General features: G+C 33.9%; 1 protein-coding gene across 6 annotated transcripts in view; it reads left to right on the plus strand.

Moving 5' to 3' along the window:
* The window catches only part of LOC145268179 (polypeptide N-acetylgalactosaminyltransferase 10-like), a gene marked incomplete at its 3' end in the record, with an annotated part of 187,057 nt that overhangs the window by 132,397 nt on the left and 29,184 nt on the right, over window positions 1-25,476 (plus strand). For all 6 annotated transcript variants that reach the window (XM_080123396.1, XM_080123398.1, XM_080123397.1 and 3 more), the window contains 2 exon segments: window positions 11,494-11,660; window positions 22,853-23,041. In XM_080123396.1, coding sequence (XP_079979522.1) covers window positions 11,494-11,660; window positions 22,853-23,041 — 356 coding nt within the window.

Consider the following 25,476-nt stretch of genomic DNA (forward strand, 5'->3'; position numbering starts at 1 on the left):
GCCTCTGCTGTATGTGACTCTCTCTGCGCCATTACCTCTCTCCCTCTGTGCCACTACCTCTCTCCCTCTGTGCCACTACCTCTCTCTCTCTGCGCCACTACCTCTCTCTCTCTCTGCGCCACTACCTCTCTCTCTCAGCACGATTACCTCTCTCTCTCAGCACCATTACCTCTCTCTCTCTCTCTCTGCACCATTACCTCTCTCTCTCTCTCTCTGCACCATTACCTCTCTCTCTCTCTCTGCACCATTACCTCTCTCTTTTTTTTTTTTTATTTTTTACATAGGCATAATCACTTATCAAGGCCAAGAGGCCACTCAAGGATAAGGGTTAAAGAGTGTACAGTAGACATTGGACAATATAGTAACTGTTAGTAATGAAACTTTGGTAAATTTGATAACTTATATGGAACGGCTCATCAAGAACTTATTTACGTTAGACTTGAACACAACCATATTGTAGTCAGCCGGAAAACAGGAAAACGGAAGACTCTCTCTCCACCATTACCTCTCTCTCTCTGCACCATTACCCCTCTCTCTCTCTCTCTCTGCACCATTACCCCTCTCTCTCTCTCTCTCTCTCTCTCTCTCTGCACCATTACCCCTCTCTCTCTCTCTCTGCACCATTACCCCTCTCTCTCTCTCTATCTGCACCATTACCCCTCTCTCTCTCTCTCTCTCTCTGCACCATTACCCCTCTCTCTCTCTCTCTGCACCATTACCCCTCTCTCTCTCTATCTCTCTCTGCACCATTACCCCTCTCTATCTCTCTCTGCACCATTACCCTCTCTCTCTCTCTCTCTGCACCATTACCCCTCTCTCTCTCTCTCTCTCTCTCTGCACCATTACCCCTCTCTCTCTCTCTCTCTGCACCATTACCCCTCTCTCTCTCTCTGCACCATTACCTCTCTCTCTCTCTCTCTCTCTCTCTGCACCATTACCCCTCTCTCTCTCTCTATCTCTCTCTGCACCATTACCCTCTCTCTCTCTCTCTCTCTCTCTGCACCATTACCCCTCTCTCTCTCTCTCTGCACCATTACCCCTCTCTCTCTCTCTCTGCACCATTACCCCTCTCTCTCTCTCTCTCTCTGCACCATTACCTCTCTCTCTCTCTCTCTCTCTCTCTGCACCATTACCCTTCTCTCTCTCTCTATCTCTCTCTGCACCATTACCCTCTCTCTCTCTCTCTGCACCATTACCCCTCTCTCTCTCTCTCTCTGCACCATTACCCCCCTCTCTCTCTCTCTCTGCACCATTACCTCTCTCTCTCTCTCTCTCTCTGCGCTGTTACCTCTCTCTCTCTCTTTCTCTCTGTCATTACCTCTCTCTCTGTCTGCATTATTGCCTCTCTCTTACTCCTCTTTTTTCACCATTACCTCTCTGTCTGCGCCATTCTCTCCCTCTCTCTCTCTGTGCCATTACCCCTCTCTCTCTCTCTGTGCCATTACCTCTCTCTCTCTCTCTGTGCCATTACCTCTCTCTCTCTCTCTCTGCCATTACCTCTCTCTCTCTGTGCCATTACCTCTCTCTCTCTCTCTGTGCCATTACCTCTCTCTCTCTCTGTGCCATTACCTCTCTTTCTCTCTGTGCCATTACCTCTCTTTCTCTCTGTGCCATTACCTCTCTTTCTCTCTGTGCCATTACATCTCTCTCTCTGTTCCATTACCTCTCTCTCTCTCTCTCTGCCATAACCTCTCTCTCTCTCTCTCTCTCTCTGCCATTACCTCTCTCTCTCTCTGTGCCATTACCTCTCTCTCTCTCTGTGCCATTACCTCTCTCTCTCTGTGCCATTACCTCTCTCTCTCTCTGTGCCATTACCTCTCTCTCTCTGTGCCATTACCTCTCTCTTCTCTGTGCCATTACCTCTCTCTCTCTCTGCCATTACCTCTCTCTCTCTCTGTGCCATTACCTCTCTCTCTCTCTGTGCCATTACCTCTCTCTCTCTCTGTGCCATTACCTCTCTCTCTCTCTGTGCCATTACCTCTCTCTCTCTCTGTGCCATTACCTCTCTCTCTCTCTCTGTGCCATTACCTCTCTCTCTCTCTCTGTGCCATTACCTCTCTCTCTCTCTGTGCCATTACCTCTCTCTCTCTCTGTGCCATTACCTCTCTCTCTCTCTGTGCCATTACCTCTCTCTCTCTGTGCCATTACCTCTCTCTCTCTCTCTGTGCCATTACCTCTCTCTCTCTCTCTGTGCCATTACCTCTCTCTCTCTCTCTGTGCCATTACCTCTCTCTCTCTCTCTGTGCCATTACCTCTCTCTCTCTCTCTGTGCCATTACCTCTCTCTCTCTCTCTGTGCCATTACCTCTCTCTCTCTGTGCCATTACCTCTCTCTCTCTCTCTGTGCCATTACCTCTCTCTCTCTCTGTGCCATTACCTCTATCTCTCTCTCTCTGCCATTACCTCTATCTCTCTCTCTCTGCCATTACCTCTCTTTCTCTCTGCCATTACCTCTCTCTCTCTCTGCCATTTCTCTGTCTCTCTCTCTGCACCATTACCGCTCTGTCTCTCTCTCTTCGCTATTACCTCTCTCTCTCTCTCTGCGTCACTAGTTCTCTCTCTGTTTCTGTACTATTACCTCTCACCCTTTGTCTTTCTGTTCCATTACCTCTGAGATATGATCCCTCATTCAATCCAGGGCAATGTGATTTACTCTTGCTAATAACTAATGAATGTATGTATTGGTTTCTGTCTCTCACGCATTTCTGTATCTCAGAATTAATCTTCACAAAAAATTGATGTATTCCTCAATGAATATCGATATTTTTTTGAACTGGAAAAACAACACTGCATTCATTTTTAAGGTGTATTCATTCAAACCACACATTTAATGCAAATACTTTTTTTTTTAAATTTGCAACGTACACCTCACCGACCAACATTTTCATAGCGATAAGTGGATACATTTTAAAAAAGTTTTTTCAAGCATAGCTGTAGCAGATGGACAAACATTGCATCTGAAATAAAAAAAAATCATTTAGTTTGAGAAATTTGTATATTGATTTGTTTTTTTACAAAGAATATCATTTATTTCTAAGACATTTTAGAGAAAATTTCCTTAAATATATCATATGGAACTTCTATCAAATCACGCTGATGAAAGTAGAACATAATGAAAGAATATTAAAACACGCACACATATAATATAGTATTAATAAAAAGGGTGGAATTTGTATAGCTTGTTCCACTGTTATATATCTTAACTTGTTTGTGTCTATCCATTACACCTCTGTAATGTATTGCCTTAACTATATATACACACTAAACAATGCTTCAAGCAAACTACATTAACTTCTTAAGTAGAGTAAAAGTTTGTTCTTTTAACCAAAAACCTGGTAACTCTTTTTTCCATTCCAAACAGCAAGATGAATAGAGATGTAGGGATCCGACAACAAAATGGTGATCTCCAACAAGTTTCTTCCATGATTTTACAATAAAAACAATTTCCAGTTTTCCTTTTTATATGTAACAACTTATAGCAGACCATTTGTATCATAACCAATCAACATAAATACCCTCCACACATCGAAACGAGGGAAAATTATGAAAACAGCTTTTCAAGGAAATAAAATCTATGATTACAAGTTTAATAAGAAATATTTAAAAAATAATTATTGTATTGCCTTAACTTTTTATACATGCTAAACAATGCTTCCAGAAAACTACATTAACATCCTATAAATACCCATGTTCATTTATTTATTTTCATGGATGTCATTGTTGCTGAGGAATTGATTTAAAAAAAAAGATTAGCATAGAATATGTACCTATATTAGAGATGGCTTTCCATGTGGCAGGAATATCTCCAAAGAAGATTCTAATTTGCCTTATCACATTCATATTTGCCCTCTATCAAACCCATAACAGTAGATTTACTATCAATGAGAGTATCTCTGAGAAAATTGACCACATTCCATCTGCCCATCTCTCAGCTAACATTCACGTCTGCAGAAACTTCAATATTCGGAATGTTGAATGGCTAGTTCACTCAAACGAGACTGATGATGAGGGAAGGTACTGCCATGATTTCTCGATTGACTATGACCTAACGCAAATTATTCATGAACTCACCCATATACCCGACTCCAATGGACAATATGCAACTCCTTGACCTTTTTCTTACAACTTGCCCAGAAATGTGCTTATCGTCCACTATGTCTCCATTGGGATCTTCCAATCATTCCGTTGCCTCGGTTAAGACAAAACAAAAAACAAAATATAATAAACCCTCAGATGTACGTCTCTATCATACTATATATCGATACTCTATGGCGGATTGGAATGACTTCCAAACATTTATATCAGATATACCTCTGCACTTCATGTTCAAAAAGAATGTCTTCTATAGTATCAGACTTGACTGAATGGTTAATTGTCAGTATAGACCGATTCATAGCCTCAAAAAATTCCAGCAAATGCCCAACAGCCAGCTATGGTTCACCCCAGAATGTACCGCAGCCATTGCTCATAGAAATCATTATTTCCATTGCTTCTAATGTAATAGATATTGTGAAACTAAAGCCACCTTTAGGATTGAAAAAAAATGTAATAAAGAATGCAAGAGATTCATATGTTCAGTACATCAAGTTAAAAGTAGCTGAGCAGCAGCTTGGTTCCCACCAGTTTTGGCGAATACCAAACAGGGTCCTGAACAGAAATGTGTCCTCTATCCCTACCATCATCGATGGACCTGAAGTAATTTCGTCAGTATCTGATAAAGCCAAACTCTTTGCCAAGAACTTTGCAGCAAATTTTACTTTTTACGATCATGGCCGCCTACCTCTCATATTTCCTCCTCTGACTGAAAGCACACAATACAATACAAATATCTGTATGTGATGTTGGCAAGTTTATCAAAGACCTTGATTCCAGTAAAGCAACTGACCCCTACGGCATTCCAGTCATAGTGTTCAAAAAACTTCAACTGGAACTAGCTCCCATACTTACAAAGCTGTTTAAAAATTGCCTTAAGGAGAAATGCTTTCTAACACCTTGGAAAACTTCATCAGTCTGTATCATATTTAAAAATTCCAGAGATCAGTCATCTCCCTCTCAGTACAGACCAATCAGTTTCCTGTGCGTCATGAGTAAGTTGCTGGAATCTATGATAAACAGAAGTTTATCATAGAAAATATCAGTAAAAATAACCTGCTCCATGACATGCAATATGGTTTCCATTCTGGTGGCTGGTTAATTTTAATGCATCGAAAACCAAGTTTCTCTCTTTTCATCATAATCATAATCTCTCTAACCCCCATCACACCCCAATTGAAATGAATGGCTTTCATCTTGGAGAAGCTGCATATCTTGACAAGCTTCTGGGACTGACTGTCACTCCTGATCTGAAATAGAACACATACATCAAATCTGTTGCCAAGATGGCTGGAAAAATGGTTGAATCACTCTACCATTTCAGAAGTTATTTCACTGTCAATACAATCCTCTATCTAAGAGCCAGGTGTATGCATCAAAATGGAGTACTGTTGCCACATCTATCCAGCTTTAATAGAGTTCAGAACCGGTTTCAAAACCCAGTAGATGATGCCCTTTTCTTTTCCCTGAAACCTCTTTACCATAGAGGAGACATTCCAACCCTGTCTCTGCTCTATCATTATTTTCATGGTCCTCCTTGCCAAGCTTTCACAAAAACTACTACTAGCTACAACTCTACTAGCTACAACTCTACTAGCTACAACCACTATAAACAATTCCCCCCACTCTCTATCTATGCCTAAATCTAAACGCAAATTCCATGCACAAGGCTTCTTTCTCAGAATTGCTTGTCTGTGGAACACTGTTCCACTGGCCTACTTCCCAGTTGAATACAGCATAGTAGCCTTCAAATCCAATGTGAACAAGTTCTTGTTGAGCTGTCTCCATAAATAATTCTATCCAATTTACACCATTAACAATTACTAAACTATCACCTTACATTCAGAAATCCTTATCCTCGAATGGCCTTCAGGCCTTGATAAGTGGTAACTCCCAAGTAGTAAAAAAAAGGGGGGCTCTGAGTACTGAAAAATCTTGTAGGATTAAGAACATGTTGGATGAGAAGTTGATTTTCAGCAATGGATTATCAGCCAGGATTCCTGTTGGACAAAAAATGTGCTTCTCAATGACATTTTTTCTGAATTTTTGAGATGACGATTGATGATTTGTAATATTTGGATTATCCAAACTACTGTTCACAACATTTTGGTCAATTTAACCTTTGACCTTCTTCAGGTATATTTTAATGAAGTCAAGAATCTGGGCAGAATTTCAAATGAAGCGCTTTATTTGATCCATGGGGGTAGTATTGTCATGTTCCGTCAATCATGACTGGGTAAAAGTCCTAAGTAATTTGTAATAGTATTTTAGTGTCGCCCGCACTGAGGATTGAACTTTCAACCTTCAGAAGAATGTAATGGACAGCTGAATTTTACCAAGTACTTTATCTACTATTCCACTTCTTTTTCAAATAGAAATCGATTAGGACAAAGCATGAAACCACTTAATGTAAGGAACTAAAAATAATTCTTCAAGATCAAAAACTAATTAACAATGTTTTGAAACTTGAAAATATGATGAACATTTATCCTGCGAATGAAGGTAATGGTTTCTTATTTTACTGCTATCCTTTTAGACTTTATAAAAAAGAAAGAAAACCCAACTAAGAAAATGACATAAATATTAGAAAATAAATCATAGCAGTTTGATTTCCAAATTTAACTTAATTTAGCATAATTCACCAAAATGCAGAGTAATAACTAATGAGTATGACACAAGATGAGCAATGAATTCTTTAGAAAAATAAACATGAAATAAAAATCGAATTATAAACCAAGGTATGAAAAGAAAAGAAAAAATCGATATCAAAATGAAAATTGCTGTACTTCCCAATACGTACACAATCCATGTCTGGTATTGCCCAGGAAATTGACCCCCATAAATAAAGTGGCTGGGAAAAACTTATGTACTAATTAACTAAAACTGGCGAGGGGTACCCGGCATTGCCCGGGTGTTTTGAGGTTTGTGTGCTCTTAAATAAAAAAGAAACCGGGGGAGGGGGGGGGAGCGTAAAAAGTTTTGGTAAGTTGATAGGATCGAACCCGAAGCCCTGAGGCGAAGTTTGAAAATAAAATGTGAAAAAAACATGAACCGTTCGGCCAGCCAGAATGAGTTACTGAAAGATGTTTGAATTTATTTAAGTGAGAACAAAATTGACAGGTGCCCGCACAGAAGTCGTAAAGTTAAGATTTTGTGCGAGTGTTATGACGACGCTGTAAGCAATAGCTATTCAGCAGTTGCTTTTAATCAGGTCAATGACCATGTTTGTTTGTTATGAGCGAAGTAAAAAAAGAAAACATAAAAATGTACGTTAAACCATAAGCGGTGAGGGGTGGTGGGTAATCAAACCATCGAGAAAAAAACACAAAAAAAAACTAACGTAAGGCAAATGAACGATGTTAAATGTAAAAATCTGAAAAAGAAAACAGAAAAACGAACATTAAAAAAAAAAACACGTGAAAAATGGCTTAAATAAGCCTGTTTTGATATTAAAATTTAAAAAATCGGTGGGTACCCGGGTGTTTTTGGGTGTGTGTCGGGGGTGGATAAGCGAAGTAAAAAAAAAAAAACAGAAAATCGAATGTTACGTGAAAAATGGCTTAAATAACACTGCTTCAATATTAAAATTTAAAAGATTGAAAAAAAAAAAAGACATCTCACACCACAATTCGAACCCAAAACATTTAGATAACGAACCAACGCGCTAACCAACTGAGCTAACACAACGTACATGAAATTTAGTCAGTTCTTCTACTATTTAAAGTAAATCAGATCATGACGTCATCTGACGCATGCGTAGAACTGGTCATCGTTACGAGAGGACTGTTTTTGTTGACCTCCCCCCTTGTTGAAAATTGTCGATTTCGGGGTGAAAAAAATGAACGTTTTTGGCCAATTTTTCGGGCAAATGATGGAACTTCAATATGATACCAAGTTTGTAAATTTTTGTCTGTGTGTCGAAAGTTTTTAGTGGAAACACAAACACACACACACATACATACATACATACATTTTCGCTTTTATATATATAGACTAGCGAGGGGTACCCGGCGTTGCCCGGGTGTTTGTAAGTGTGTGTGAAAAAAAACAGGTGCCCGTAAAAAAAAAAAAAGCTTTGACGACGCGCAGTTGGAAAATAGTAGTGTGTAAAAAAACAGGTGCACGTTTTTGATTGACGTGATGGCGATAGGAATTCAGCAATTAGCATTTTGTGTGGGACAGTTTTTAATGAGGTCAATAAATCAGTTTGTTCGTTTTTAAAAACCCGCTCCCCCATCTGATATGACAAAGTCGACATTGACCAAACGTTCACTGGCTCTGGGCCTGGGATTAGAGTCGAGTTTCGCTTTTTGTTTCTACCGAAAACCGAATGTAACGCGTGCCGATGCGGGAAATGTGGAATAATTAACGTTTGAAAGTCAATAAAATTAAATAGACAGGCGAGCTCCGTGGTTAAGTGTGAGATATTACAATTTATAGATGATATAAAAAGTTTTAAGAAGTTGTGAAGCGAGCGAGCGCTTCTCTGAAAGAAGCCTTTTGTGGACATCGAGGAAAAGCGTACATACATACATACATACATTCTAGATTGAAGCTCAGTTGAACACTTTCCATGAAAATAACGATAAAGCAGAGATGTTGCGAGTTTGTCTCTGCTTTATCGTTATTTTCATGGAAAGTGTTCAACTGAGCTTCAATCTATGGTCCCCCCTCGCCAAACTTTCACAAGAAACACTAGACTAGCTGAAAACATTATCAATAATTTTCCCCACTCTTTATCTGTACCTAAACCTAAACATAGATTCCATGATCAAAGCTTCTTTCTTAGAACTGCACGCCTGTGGAATTGTCTTCCGTTTTCCTGCTTTCCAGCTGTCTATAATATGGTTGTCTTCAAGTCCAACGTGAACAAGTTTCTGATGAGCCGTTTCACTTAAGTTAACAAATTTATCGAACTTCCATTACTATCAATTACTATATTGTCCTTTTGACTACTCTTTAACCCTTATCCTTGAGTGGCCTATCAGCCTTGATAAGTGGTAACGCCTATGTAAAAAAAAAAAGATGAGAACTGTAGTCTAAATAATCCAAAAATTAAATTGATCAGATCCTCAAAATTTAACAAAGATAATCTTAAATCTAACAATTGATATTTGATTCTAACTTGCCAATTAGTCCATTTCAACCAGGATGTTCTTTACATAACTTGTATCATAATAATAGTAAAGAAAAAAATGCTAACACTTATTCCTTGAAAAATGTCTATTAAGAGTTCATCAATAATTTGCTTTTAAATTTCTCACCAATTACTTTTGTTGTTTTCTGCTCTTTAAGTATAGCCACCCCGTTCCCACTAACATACAGGGATTAAAGGATTAGAACGGAATGAAAATTCAAAGTTTTATTCTTCGTAAGTTTTTAATGAAATATTTAATCATAGCCACTGTTTTAATGAATTAACAGTTGAAAATTAATTATATATTTTTTTTTTATTTCAACAGTTAATTCCTTAAGTTAGAGAATGATTCAATCTCGAAGTTTACCAATTCCTTTTTTGAAATAATGACATAATGAAGTGTGGAATTATCAGACACTTTAAGACAATTTTTTTAGAAAGTAAAAATAAAATGAAGCTAATAAAAAATGAACCCGAACTGGAGGGGGGATCTGTGTAGCTTACTTGCTATAAGTATATATTTATAGTACTAAATTTTACTCATTAAGCACTGTAAATACCAAAACAAAAAATATTTGCGTTATAAATTTTTGATCTTAATGTAAAGTTTTAATTCTCCATAAGATCTTTCATCATGGTGACTGTTTTCGGAACTATCGAATGACAGTTAGCTCTGTAAATAAGAAAAAAAATTGAGTTAGAAAGTTGACCTTCTCCTCATTGTAATAGTGGAATAATTCAACAAGGAGTGTAAAAATAACTAATCCTGATCACATAAAATAATGAATGGAATTTCCATGCTACTCAACTCTGCTGACAGCACTCCTCTGATAAATGATTGTTGAAAGATCTTCTTAGAGACCATTAACTAAAAATAACTCACTATCATTACCTATTTTATTTTTTTAATAAGAGAATACTTTTTTCTCATAAAATCTCCCCTCATAATATTTACAGATTGTTAGAAATAAATTTGCGACTTTTGAGGAAGAAAAGAAAAATACATCTTGACAAATAATTGGTATACTCAAAATTCAAAAAGCATCTCTTGGTAGAATAGAACGTGGACTCCTTTGGGTTTGCTTTTAGTAGCCTCATGATCTTTGCTCTCCTTATTTCTATAAGCGACTTTTTTTTTTCTGTGAGAAAGGGGTAGAAATTGTTTTCTGGGTATAAATCTCTCCATATAACACTTATCATTTGCTAGTTGAAGTGTTTTTTGTTTTGTTTTTTTTAAGCTCTTTACATCAAATGGCTTAATGCCTTGTCTGAAGCGATTTCCATCAAAAAGAATTCTGAAAAAACTAACCTTTTCTCAGATATCTCATTTGAATCAGTAACCCTGCATCTTTACTATTGCATCCAAGAGTTAAAGTCGGTTAAGTTATTTCCTAACTTCCGGCATAGTTGCTCCCGGAAGCGGTGACAGGGCAAATTAGTTCCTTCACTTTTATTGTTCTTCAATATTCTTCAGTATTTCTATTGTGAAGTGATTTATTGTAATAAAATTTAAGAAAATGACATTATTGAAAATTATACAAATAAAAATAACTCTGTCTTTATGTGCACTTTTAATAACAAAATTTAAAAAAATAAGTTTATTTTATTTGAAATTTTATGAGAAATGTTTATGAAATTATAAAAATAATTTTTTTTTCAATTTAAAAATAATTATTTTTAGTTTGAATTTATATAATAAACATATGTTTATGAAAGTATAAAAATAAAATTATTGAAATCAAAATAACAAAATTTTGAACATAAAAAAAACGTATCCAATGCATAATATTCCCAAAATAGTCTTAAAAATTTTAAAATGTGTTTTCAATAATTCTTAAAAAATATAAAACTAATTTCAATAATTCTTAATTAAAATATGACCAAAAACTATTAAATAAAGAAAAGAGTGATTGGAAAAATGTACTTAAAAAAAAAAGAGTACATGCACAAGAGAGAAACAAGCGAAGGAACTGATTTGCCCTGTCACCACTTCCGGTAATGCTATGTCGGAAGTTGGGAAGTATGTTAGCTGACCATAACCTCTCCAAGCAGCGCCTTCAGGGCACACAACCTTTTCCATTTAAAGTACACAAAAAACTGCTATCTGTTGCACTTTGCTGCTACTAAATATTTCAAATTTTTCTGAAATGAAAGAACATAAAAAAAATCAAATTTATACAAAACTCATGTATGTTTTTATGTCTGAGACAAATGTTTTAAAAATGATTTCACCTAATTTTGTTAATTTTTTTATTTATTTTACAGTTGTGCCCACAAGAAATATTTGCATAATTTACCAAATGCCAGTGTAGTCGTTCCATTTCATAATGAACACTGGACAACGTTATTACGGACAGTCTATAGTGTCTTAAATCGATCACCAAAGCACTTGATACATGAAGTGATATTAGTGGACGATTTTAGTACCAAAGGTATATCAGTCTCACTATTCTTTTATTTTTAGATTTTTTGTTTCATCTTTTGCCATTTGGATATTTAAATCGCAATTTATTTTGACCCCCTCCCCTCTCCACTTACTAAAAAGAATATTTAATTTTATTTAATAAATTTTGATCCAGTGGTGGTCATCAATTTACTGTTCAGGTGCTTTAATATAATACATCTTTCCATCAGCTTCTCTCCAAGAAATGGAGGCTTATGAAACTCTTTCTGCTGACTGTTTTCCTCCTACTTATAGCCTTGATTTTTATTTTCATGCTTTTACAGGAATAAGGCTATTTTTATGTCAATCATTTTTTGTTTATAGCTTTTTACATTGAGTAACTTCATGTGTTGTCAGGAGAGACTGCCATAAAATATTTAAATACACAATTCCATATTTGACAAAATACAAGTTAAATTTAAAGGTCATGAAAGTCTCCTTCAATCAACAAATCCAAAAAGACCACCTTTGGAATATCAGGAAGTTTCATTGTGCCATGCTGAGAGCAAATTCAAAGACGGTATGGGGGGAGTGGGCATTTAGTCACAAAATTAAACCCACCAGTGATTTCTACATAAAAATTCAGCTATTTCAATCTGTTAATAGTTAAAAAATGAACAAATTTACGACTCTTCAAGATTTCATAAGAATTTATAATCATGCAAATCTTTTATACTGGCTTAAAATTTTTTGACAAATCCTCATCTATTGAAAACTTGGAAAAAATTTGTAGAGATTAAAACACTCTTAACAAAATTAGTTCTAGTTTTATAAAAATTTGGTGTGATTAATAGTTTAAGGAACCAAACCTAACAATAAAATTTAACATGGAATCATATTTTTTTTAAATGAAAATTTCTTAAATAAACTTAAAAAAAAGAAAGGACCAAATGGATGAAAGCAAATTTTTCTGTGCAACAAGGAGTTAGGTTAAGTGAAAGTTCAGAAAGATTATCAAGGGTATGGGGACGACATTTGGTGGTTTATAAGGCATCCTCAAAATTGGAAATGTAGGGGATGTGATGAACCTAAATGTGGATTAACTGTGGAATGAGTTTCGACTTGCTTCATTCCTGCTAGGTGTGTAGCTCAAAAATTAAAGACCTGTCAAAATCATGAGGATCGAATTCACGACCTTTGAAAAATAAAATGATTGATTATTGAACTGTAATAAACAAATTCACCTCAATAAGAAAAGGGGAGAACATACGAATTATCTGTATTTTAATTGGTTAAAAAGAATTAACTAAGTATATTCAATGTCTGAAATTGACTGTCTTGAGGGAGAAACAAAGAAGGCTGTTTCCTGTTTGTAACCTCACATACCAATCACGGATCCGTCCTCTGATAATATGTCCATTTATTTGCCTGCCTTAGATATTAATCCTGGGTAGTCTTAAGAGGTCCATCCTCCCAGACTTTGCTTTTCCTCTTTGGGGAGGAATCAGTTTATTGCCAACTGCCTGAGGCATCTCAATCAGGGAATGCGGACGAGGCTACCCAGGCAATTATTAAGAGGCCAGAGTATCCTTTCTTTATGAGTGCTGACTTACTCTCCCACCTCCTAGCCTTGCGTTATATAATACTTAGGCGGAAATGATGTAAATATCAGAAGACAAAGAAAGCATAGGAGTTGGAGAAAATGTCCGGTGATTTTGAGCTAAAGAATCACCTCACCCCACTGAACTTAATGTCTAGAATTCTTATCGAAATTTTGATCAAAATCAATTGCATTTTAATTCTAGAAAATATCTCAAAAATATTTTGGCTTAAGCTTGAGGAGTCTTAAGAAATAAAAATTCAGGGAATCTTATTTATATGGTGTCTAATGACTATGGATCAAATTTAATGCAAATCTGAAATATTTGAATTTTCAGATGAAATGTGTCCATACTACGACCTCTAAATATCCTTTAAAATGCTCCAAAGAAACTGAAATTTGGAGAATATTTATTGATTGATGCTTAATACATATTAAAATTTCTTAAAAATTGAAGGAATATGAATTTTCACAAGTGTCTTTTTTCTTTCTATGATGAAAATTACTCCAGACAAGGCATGAAACCACTTGATGCAATGAATTAACAAGAACAAAAGATGACTATCATCAAGACAAGAAAAAGGTCTTAGTTTTGAAAAGACCAAGGCAATAGGTAGAAGGAAAACCGTCAGCAAGAAGAGATTTTCACATGACTGCAGTTCTTGGAAAGAAGCTACTGGAATGAGTAGCCGTATGAGAATGGTATATTAAAACAATAAATTAGTGGAGAGCACTAGGTCAACAAGTCAAACGACCTAGAATAAAGGAAGTAAGGAATAGATCTGAAGAACACATGTCATAATAGTAATTATAGAAAAGACTGGCATTATGTAAGGGAGAGGTTGCAGAGGAGAAAAAAAGAGTATGGTCTATCAAATTACAAATACGTTTCCACACATTATCACTAGGGCTAGGACAACAGCATATTCTTTTCATCATTTTGACCCTCAAGTGTGTATCCGTTGATATCTTATATGCTTTTATATAGAGTGATGTGGTTCTCGGTTGATTGACTGTGTCGATATATACTCGAGTCATAACAATGAAAAAAATATGCTGTTGTCATAGCTCTAATTATTACATAACAACAGTATTCCATACATGGTCTGATATTAGATTTGTAGAGATAGAAAATAACAATAGAGAAAACTTACCTTATGAGAAACAGAACAATAGATCTAATGAACCATGAACTTTGAGAAAAATTTGATGAGAAAAAAATACCAATAAGTTTAGGATTCAATTTCTCAAGAGTAGAACTATCCATGCAAATCTCTAGAAAATGGAAACTCCTACGTTTGAAAATTGAGTTGAATCTTGACAGGATTAAACGAAACAAGCCATTTCATACCCCAATCTTCAACTGAACCAACGTCAACTTCAGGATTAGCTGCATATTTCAACTGATCCGAGCAAAATGGGTATGAAGCAACATCAGAATAGAATGTGATATCATCAACGCAAATGTTAATTCACACTGATGATATTCTCTGGAAGATGATTGATCGAGCGAAGGAACAGTGTTGGGCCTAAAATGGTTCTGATGAACACCAATATTGATAGAAAAGGAGAATAAAGAGATGCCACCCAAAGCTACTCGCAAGCTGCCTCCTTTCCTCTCTCTGCATTTAACTAAATATTGCTTATATTTAGAGCAATGTTCCAAACTTTATTGTGCTCAACTATATATTAACGTTATACATACCTAACTTCATAAATAGATAACATTCATTAGCAACATAATTTAGAAGATGCTGTAAATAAGGTAGCTTCCCTCTACTTGGCTAGAAAATTCTCGCACTTATCTGAAAAACTACCATCTTCCCATACATGGAGTATTGTGGCTAAATCTGGACTGGTGTACTAGCCATTTAACTTTCTCTCACGAACATGTGCAAAAAGAGTCACTAACATAGTATGTTCCACATCATGTGCTAAACACTAATCCTTGTTGCATTGTTTTGGGTTTACACACGTTTTAACAGAAATTTATATGTATATCATTTCAACAGAAATTTATATATATATATATCATTTTAACAGAAATTTATATATATATATATCATTTTAACAGAAATTTATATATATATATCATTTTAACAGAAATTTATATATATATATCATTTTAACAGAAATTTATAAATATATATATCATTTTAACAGAAATTTATATATATATATATCATTTTAACACAAATTTATAAATATATATATCATTTTAACAGAAAATTTATATATATATATATATATATATATATATATATATATCATTTCAACAGAAATTTATATATATCATAACAGAAATTTATATATATATATCATTTCAACAGAAATTTATGTATATATCATTTTAACAGAAATTTATATATATATAATTTCAACAGAAATTTATATATATATAATTTCAACAGAAATTTATATATATATAATTTCAACAGAAATTTATATATATATAATTTCAACAGAAATTTATATATATATCATTTCAACAGAAATTTATATATATGTCATTTCAACAGAAATTTATATATATATAATTTTAGCAGAAATTTATATATATATCATTTTAGCAGAAATGTATATATATATATCATTTCAACAGAAATTTATATATATATCATTTTAACAGAAATTTATATATATATCATTTTAACAGAAATTTATATATATATAATTTCAACAGAAATTTATATATATAATTTCAACAGAAATTTATATATATCATTTCAACAGAAATTTATATATATCATTTCAACAGAAATTTATATATATAATTTCAACAGAAATTTATATATATCATTTCAACAGAAATTTATATATATAATTTCAACAGAAATTTATATATATCATTTCAACAGAAATTTATATATATCATTTCAACAGAAATTTATATATATATATAATTTCAACAGAAATTTATATATATCATTTCAACAGAAATTTATATATATCATTTCAACAGAAATTTATATATATATCATTTCAGCAGAAATTTATATATATATCATTTCAACAGAAATTTATATATATATCATTTCAACAGAAATTTATATATATATCATTTCAACAGAAATTTATATATATATCATTTCAACAGAAATTTATATATATATCATTTCAACAGAAATTTATATATATATATATATCATTTCAACAGAAATTTATATATATATATATATATCATTTCAACAGAAATTTATATATATATATATCATTTCAACAGAAATTTATATATATATATATCATTTCAACAGAAATTTATATATATATATATCATTTCAACAGAAATTTATATATATATATATCATTTCAACAGAAATTTATATATATATATATATCATTTCAACAGAAATTTATATATATATATATATCATTTCAACAGAAATTTATATATATATATCATTTCAACAGAAATTTATATATATATCATTTCAACAGAAATTTATATATATATCATTTCAACAGAAATTTATATATATATCATTTCAACAGAAATTTATATATATATCATTTCAACAGAAATTTATATATATATCATTTCAACAGAAATTTATATATATATCATTTCAACAGAAATTTATATATATATCATTTCAACAGAAATTTATATATATATCATTTCAACAGAAATTTATATATATATCATTTCAACAGAAATTTATATATATATCATTTCAACAGAAATTTATATATATATATTATATATATATAGATATGATTTCAACGGAAGTTTATAGCATTTCAACGGAAGTTTATAGCATTTCAACGGAAGTTTATAGCATTTCAACGGAAGTTTATAGCATTTCAACGGAAGTTTATAGCATTTCAATGGAAGTTTATAGCATTTCAATGGAAGTTTATAGCATTTCAATGGAAGTTTATAGCATTTCAATGGAAGTTTATAGCATTTCAACCGAAAATTATATCATTTCAACCGAAAATTATATCATTTCAACCGAAATTTATATCATTTCAACCGAAATTTATATCATTTCAACTGAAATTTATATCATTTCAACTGAAATTTATATGTATATCATTTTAACAGAAATTTATATACATATATATATATATATATATATATCATTTCAACAGAAATTTAGATATATATCATTTCAACAGAAATTGATATATATCATTTCGACGGAAATCGCTCTAGCGAACTCACTGAACAAAATTCTCCAAACCCAACTGACAGAAAAATTCCACTCCTTCTTCATAAATTTAGGTTTTATTTTAATTGATATGGTATTTTAGTCGCCAAACCAAGCGTATGATGCAATTGAATGTTGCTTAAAACTCAAAGAGTGGCATTTTTTTTTTCTGTTTTCCTTTCTCCCATGTTTAGGCCAATGCAATGAAAGCTATTTTTCCCCTTTACCTTCTCCCTGTTTTTCCCCTTGTCACTTTGTCAGCCAAATTCAACAGAAAGAGAAAACGAAAAGGACAAATGTAGATATCCTTTCTCTATTTTTCACTGGTGAATGTCCAGATTATTGTGTTATAAAATTGGTACTCTGTGATTTGGATAGCAGTATCAGAACTTTTGGCTGTGAGGGTGAAAGTTTCTCCACCATCGTCTATTCATGACAAAAGAAAATATTAATCAGAATTAAATATTATAGTAAATACCGACACAAACCAATATTTCCTCTGTATGACTAATAAAACTATCTTCGATTAATAATTATTAAAATCACAAACATAGAGCAGAATCATATAATTTTTATTTTATGTATAAGATGTAATTATATTTAATTTATTGGCCATCATGAAAGAATAAACGTTACTAATTACTAATTCATTAATACGATTCTCCTCCCCAGTCCCACCCTAATCTCTTGGAATTCCTTGCCACAAAAGCTTTAATGGAAGTCGAAGGGACATGTCAAATGAGGTTGTAATTGCATAGCATAAGAGAAATAGATTATTTTGGCACCAAACTGGGCCAACCTCAGATTCCTAATAGTACAAATCACCATGAAACAAAAATAACTCCAGGGAAAAAAAATCAATTATTTGCCTGTCCTTACCCCCTTTTCCTGGTAACTAAAATATCATTTATCAGCTAAAAATTCCTCTTTGCTGCAACCATTGGTAAATGTTTCTCTAACCTTAGTAACACTTGACCTAAGTAAAAAGGAAGAAAAAAAAAATTGCTCAGCAAATTTTTTTTTTTTCCTGTTTGAATATTTTTTTCAGTCTCTTTCTCAGTCTCCCATTTCTCTCTTTCTCTTCCTTTTCTCTCTCTCTCTCTACCTCTCCCTTTTCTCTCTCTCTCTATCTCTCCCTTTTCTCTCTCTCTTTCTCAGTCTCCCTTTTCTCTCTCACTCTCCCTTCTCTCTCTCTATCTTTTCTCTCTCTCTCTATCTTTTCTCTCTCTCTCTCTATCTTTTCTCTCTCTCTCTATCTTTTCTCTCTCTCTTCCTTTTCTATCTCTCTTCCTTTTCTCTCTCACTCCTCCTTTTCTCTCTCACTCCTCCTTTTCTCTCTCACTCCTCCTTTTCTCTCTCACTCTTCTTTTTCTCTCTCACTCTTCCTTTTCTCTCTCACTCTTCCTTTTCTCTCTCACTCTTCCTTTTCTCTCTCACTCTTCCTTTTCTCTCTCACTCTTCCTTTTCTCTCTCACTCTTCCTTTTCTCTCTCACTCTTCCTTTTCTCTCTCACTCTTCCTTTTCTCTCTCACTCTTCCTTTTCTCTCTCACTCTTCCTTTTCTCTCTCACTCTTCCTTTTCTCTCTCACTCTTCCTTTTCTCTCTCACTCTTCCTTTTCTCTCTCACTCTTTCTTTTCTCTCTCACTCTTTCTTTTCTCTCTCACTCTTCCTTTTCTCTCTCACTTTCCTTTTCTCTCTCACTCTTCCTTTTCTCTCTCACTCTTCCTTTTCTCTCTCACTCTTCCTTTTCTCTCTCACTCTTCCTTTTCTCTCTCACTCTTCCTTTTCTCTCTCACTCTTCCTTTTCTCTCTCACTCTTCCTTTTCTCTCTCACTCTTCCTTTTCTCTCTCACTCTTCCTTTTCTCTCTCACTCTTCCTTTTCTCTCTCACTCTTCCTTTTCTCTCTCACTCTCCCCTTTCTTTCTACCTCTCTCTCTCTTTCTCACTCTCCCTTTTCTCTCCCTCTCTCTCTTTCTCTCCTTTTTCTGTTTCTTTTTTCTCCCTTTTCTCTCCCTCTCTTTCCCCCTTTTCTCTCTCTTCCCCCTTTTCTCTCTCTTCCCCCTTTTCTCTCTCTTCCCCCTTTTCTCTCTCACTCTTCCTTTTCTCTCTCACTCTTCCTTTTCTCTCTCACTCTTCCTTTTCTCTCTCACTCTTCCTTTTCTCTCTCACTCTTCCTTTTCTCTCTCACTCTTCCTTTTCTCGCTCACTCTCCCCTTTCTTTCTACCTCTCTCTCTCTTTCTCACTCTCCCTTTTCTCTCCCTCTCTCTCTTTCTCTCCTTTTTCTGTTTCTTTTTTCTCCCCTTTTCTCTCCCTCTCTTTCCCCTTTTCTCTCTCTCTATTCCCCCTTTTCTCTCTCTTCCCCCTTTTCTCTCTCTTCCCCCTTTTCTCTCTCTTCCCCCTTTTCTCTCTCTCTTCCCCCTTTTCTCTCTCTCTCTTCCCCCTTTTCTCTCTCTCTCTTCCCCCTTTTCTCTCTCTCTCTTCCCCCTTTTCTCTCTCTCTCTTCCCCCTTTTCTCTCTCTCTCTTCCCCCTTTTCTCTCTCTCTCTTCCCCCTTTTCTCTCTCTCTCTTCCCCCTTTTCTCTCTCTCTCTTCCCCCTTTTCTCTCTCTCTCTCTTCCCCCTTTTCTCTCTCTCTCTCTTCCCCCTTTTCTCTCTCTCTCTCTTCCCCTTTTCTCTCTCTCTCTCTTCCCCTTTTCTCTCTCTCTCTCTTCCCCTTTTCTCTCTCTCTCTCTTCCCCTTTTTTCTCTCTCTTCTTCCCCTTTTCTCTCTCTCTCTCTTCCCCTTTTCTCTCTCTCTCTCTCTTCCCCTTTTTTCTCTCTCTCTCTTCCCCTTTTTTCTCTCTCTCTCTTCCCCTTTTCTCTCTCTCTCTCTTCCCCTTTTCTCTCTCTCTCTCTTCCCCTTTTCTCTCTCTCTCTCTTCCCCTTTTCTCTCTCTCTCTATTCCCCTTTTCTCTCTCTCTCTCTTCCCCTTTTCTCTCTCTCTCTCTTTCCCCTTTTCTCTCTCTCTCTTTCCCCTTTTCTCTCTCTCTCTTTCCCCTTTTCTCTCTCTCTCTTCCCCTTTTCTCTCTCTCTCTTTCCCCTTTTCTTTCTCTCTCTCTTTCCCCCTTTTCTCTCTCTCTCTTTCCCCTTTTCTCTCTCTCTCTTTCCCCTTTTCTCTCTCTCTCTTTCCCCCTTTCACTCACTCCCCTTTCACTCACTCCCCTTTCTCTCACTCCTCTTTCTCTCACTCTCTTTCTCTCACTCTCCTCTTTCTCTATTTCCCAAACTTTTCCTCACACACACTCTTCCATTTCTCTCTCTCTCTCTCTCTCTCTCTCTCTCTCCATCTTCCTTTTCTCTCTCTCTCCATCTTCCTTTTCTCTCTCTCTCCATCTTCCTTTTCTCTCTCTCTCTCCATCTTCCTTTTCTCTCTCTCTCTCCATCTTCCTTTTCTCTCTCTCTCTCCATCTTCCTTTTCTCTCTCTCTCTCCATCTTCCTTTTCTCTCTCTCTCTCCATCTTCCTTTTCTCTCTCTCTCTCCATCTTCCTTTTCTCTCTCTCTCTCCATCTTCATTTTCTCTCTCTCTCTCCATCTTCCTTTTCTCTCTCTCTCTCCATCTTCCTTTTCTCTCTCTCTCTCCATCTTCCTTTTCTCTCTCTCTCCATCTTCCTTTTCTCTCTCTCTCCATCTTCCTTTTCTCTCTCTCTCCATCTTCCTTTTCTCTCTCTCTCCATCTTCCTTTTCTCTCTCTCTCCATCTTCCTTTTCTCTCTCTCTCCATCTTCCTTTTCTCTCTCTCTCCATCTTCCTTTTCTCTCTCTCTCCATCTTCCTTTTCTCTCTCTCTCTCCATCTTCCTTTTCTCTCTCTCTCTCTCCATCTTCCTTTTCTCTCTCTCTCTCTCATCTTCCTTTTCTCTCTCTCTCTCTCCATCTTCCTTTTCTCTCTCTCTCTCTCCATCTTCCTTGTCTCTCTCTCTCTCTCCATCTTCCTTGTCTCTCTCTCTCTCTCTCTCCATCTTCCTTGTCTCTCTCTCTCTCTCCATCTTCCTTGTCTCTCTCTCTCTCTCTCCATCTTCCTTGTCTCTCTCTCTCTCTCCATCTTCCTTGTCTCTCTCTCTCTCTCTCCATCATCCTTGTCTCTCTCTCTCTCTCTCCATCATCCTTGTCTCTCTCTCTCTCTCTCCATCATCCTTGTCTCTCTCTCTCTCTCCATCTTCCTTGTCTCTCTCTCTCTCTCCATCTTCCTTGTCTCTCTCTCTCTCTCTCCATCTTCCTTGTCTCTCTCTCTCTCTCTCCATCTTCCTTGTCTCTCTCTCTCTCTCTCCATCTTCCTTGTCTCTCTCTCTCTCTCTCCATCTTCCTTGTCTCTCTCTCTCTCTCTCCATCTTCCTTGTCTCTCTCTCTCTCTCTCCATCTTCCTTGTCTCTCTCTCTCTCTCTCCATCTTCCTTGTCTCTCTCTCTCTCTCCATCTTCCTTGTCTCTCGCTCTCTCCATCTTCCTTTTCTCTCGCTCTCTCTCTCTCTCCATCTTCCTTTTCTCTCTCTCCATCTTCCTTTTCTCTCTCTCCATCTTCCTTTTCTCTCTCTCCATCTTCCTTTTCTCTCTCTCCATCTTCCTTTTCTCTCTCTCCATCTTCCTTTTCTCTCTCTCCATCTTCCTTTTCTCTCTCTCCATCTTCCTTTTCTCTCTCTCCATCTTCCTTTTCTCTCTCTCCATCTTCCTTTTCTCTCTCTCCATCTTCCTTTTCTCTCTCTCTCTCCATCTTCCTTTTCTCTCTCTCTATCTTCCTTTTCTCTCTCTCTCTCCATCTTCCTTTTCTCTCTCTCTCTCTCCATCTTCCTTTTCTCTCTCTCTCTCTCCATCTTCCTTTTCTCTCTCTCTCTCTCCATCTTCCTTTTCTCTCTCTCTCTCTCCATCTTCCTTTTCTCTCTCTCTCTCTCTCTCCATCTTCCTTTTCTCTCTCTCTCTCTCCATCTTCCTTTTCTCTCTCTCTCTCCATCTTCCTTTTCTCTCTCTCTCTCTCTCCATCTTCCTTTTCTCTCTCTCTCTCCATCTTCCTTTTCTCTCTCTCTCTCCATCTTCCTTTTCTCTCTCTCTCTCCATCTTCTTTTTCTCTCTCTCTCTCCATCTTCCTTTTCTCTCTCTCTCTCCATCTTCCTTTTCTCTCTCTCTCTCTCTCTCTCTCTCTCTCCATCTTCCTTTTCTCTCTCTCTCTCTCTCTCTCTCTCTCCATCTTCCTTTTCTCTCTCTCTCTCTCTCTCTCTCTCTCTCTCTCTCTATACATCTTCCTTTTCTCTCTCTCTCTCTCCATCTTCCTTTTCTCTTTCTCTCTCCCTCTCTGTCTTCATCTTCGTTTTCTCTCTTTTTTTATCTCTCTCTTCATCTTCTTTTCTTCTCTTTCTCTTTCCCACTTTCTGCTCCACTTTCTCTTTTACCTTTACTTTTGACTCTCTCTCTCTTTAATAATTTTATTGCATTAAAAATAAACTCTTATTTATTTTTCCAGAACATTGCAAAGAGCCTTTAGACAAATATGTGGCCCAACAGTTCACAAATGTCAAAGTAATCCGTGCAAAACAAAGAGAAGGTTTAATTCGGACGCGTTTACTTGGAGCAAAAGCAGCCACGGGCCAGGTCCTCATATTTTTAGATTCTCATGTTGAATCCAACGTTAATTGGTTACCGCCATTGCTTGGTAAGAAACTTTATCATTCTTTCAACCATTTCTTTAGTTTTCTTTAGCTTTTTTTCATTTCTCTTTCTCATCTTGCATTGCTTTTCTGTGTCTGAGAGTGTTCTTAGATTTTATTTCTGAATATCTTCAATTAGTATCGGAAATCAATAAACAAAAAAATCTGATTAAAGAAGGAGCAGTTCTATTTGGATCAAAGTTGATACCTTTATACAGCCTTCTAACACAAATGCATTTGAGAAGATTTATCATTGTACAAGCAGAAGAGCCAACATATAAAATCAACAGTAATTTCTTGGATAAGACAGGTGTGTTTGAAATTAATGTTTGTTTAGAGAGCAATTAAATCATGATATTTGACTTGCATTTTAAACTTTAATTTAAGCCATTATATATAACAAATAATTATATATAACAAATAATTATATATAACAAATAATTATATATAACAAATAATTATATATAACAAATAATTATATATAACAAATAATTATATATAACAAATAATTATATATAACAAATAATTATATATAACAAATAATTGTATATAACAAATAATTGTATATAACAAATAATTATATATAACAAATAATTATATATAACAAATAATTATATATAACAAATAATTATATATAACAAATAATTATATATAACAAATAATTATATATAACAAATAATTATATATAACAAATAATTATATATAACAAATAATTATATATAACAAATAATTATATATAACAAATAATTATATATAACAAATAATTATATATAACAAATAATTATATATAACAAATAATTGTATATAACAAATAATTGTATATAACAAATAATTATATATAACAAATAATTATATATAACAAATAATTATATATAACAAATAATTATATATAACAAATAATTATATATAACAAATAATTATATATAACAAATAATTATATATAACAAATAATTATATATAACAAATAATTATATATAACAAATAATTATATATAACAAATAATTATATATAACAAATAATTGTATATAACAAATAATTGTATATAACAAATAATTATATATAACAAATAATTATATATAACAAATAATTATATATAACAAATAATTATATATAACAAATAATTATATATAACAAATAATTATATATAACAAATAATTATATATAACAAATAATTATATATAACAAATAATTATATATAACAAATAATTATATATAACAAATAATTATATATAACAAATAATTATATATAACAAATAATTATATATAACAAATAATTATATATAACAAATAATTATATATAACAAATAATTATATATAACAAATAATTGTATATAACAAATAATTGTATATAACAAATAATTGTATATAACAAATAATTGTATATAACAAATAATTATATATAACAAATAATTATATATAACAAATAATTATATATAACAAATAATTATATATAACAAATAATTGTATATAACAAATAATTATATATAACAAATAATTATATATAACAAATAATTGTATATAACAAATAATTGTATATAACAAATAATTGTATATAACAAATAATTGTATATAACAAATAATTATATATAACAAATAATTATATATAACAAATAATTGTATATAACAAATAATTATATATAACAAATAATTATATATAACAAATAATTATATATAACAAATAATTGTATATAACAAATAATTATATATAACAAATAATTGTATATAACAAATAATTTTATTACAAATAATTTTATTGCATCAACAGTAAATTCTCTACAGTGCAATGTAGACTTTAATGTATTGTGGACTAAGTCATTGCAGGGAGCCATGTGAAGCTTCCTCCCAAGCACACTGCACTGGAGGAGGGAGAGTCTTTAACTAGAGCAGGCAATCAAGCTATTTGATTGAAAAATGGGCAATTTCACTGATTTCGATGATAGTAAAAGTATTGAAAGTGTGGAATATTCATTGATTCTCATTCAACACTGGACAACATTGGATCTTCCAGCTAGTGTGTATGTGTGTGTATATATATATATATATATATATATATATATATATATATATATATATATATATATATATATATATGCTAATGCCAACAATGTTTTGCCATTGGCTACTCACATCCATGCAAATGCTTGGCTGCAACAAACCAGTTTTGATTGCAGATGACTTATGCAGAACGCATGTATTATAATAATACCTATAATGAGATTATAATAATACCTATAATGAGATTATATCTACAAACATACATGTGTAAATGTAGATGTACATGAAAGTTTGGAAACTGACAACAAAAATACATAACTAGTTTGAAATAGGATCTACTTACATTTTCCCAAATTTACTTTTGGACCTATTTGCTGAACTCTTATGGTCTTTTATATGGGGAATATAATTAACAATAGTTCTGTTTTTATTTCATAGAGGATTA

The sequence above is a fragment of the Euprymna scolopes genome, chromosome 43 (genome assembly GCF_053919585.1).
Source record: "Euprymna scolopes isolate OS-2025 chromosome 43, ASM5391958v1, whole genome shotgun sequence".
Taxonomy (NCBI): Eukaryota; Metazoa; Mollusca; class Cephalopoda; order Sepiida; family Sepiolidae; genus Euprymna; species Euprymna scolopes.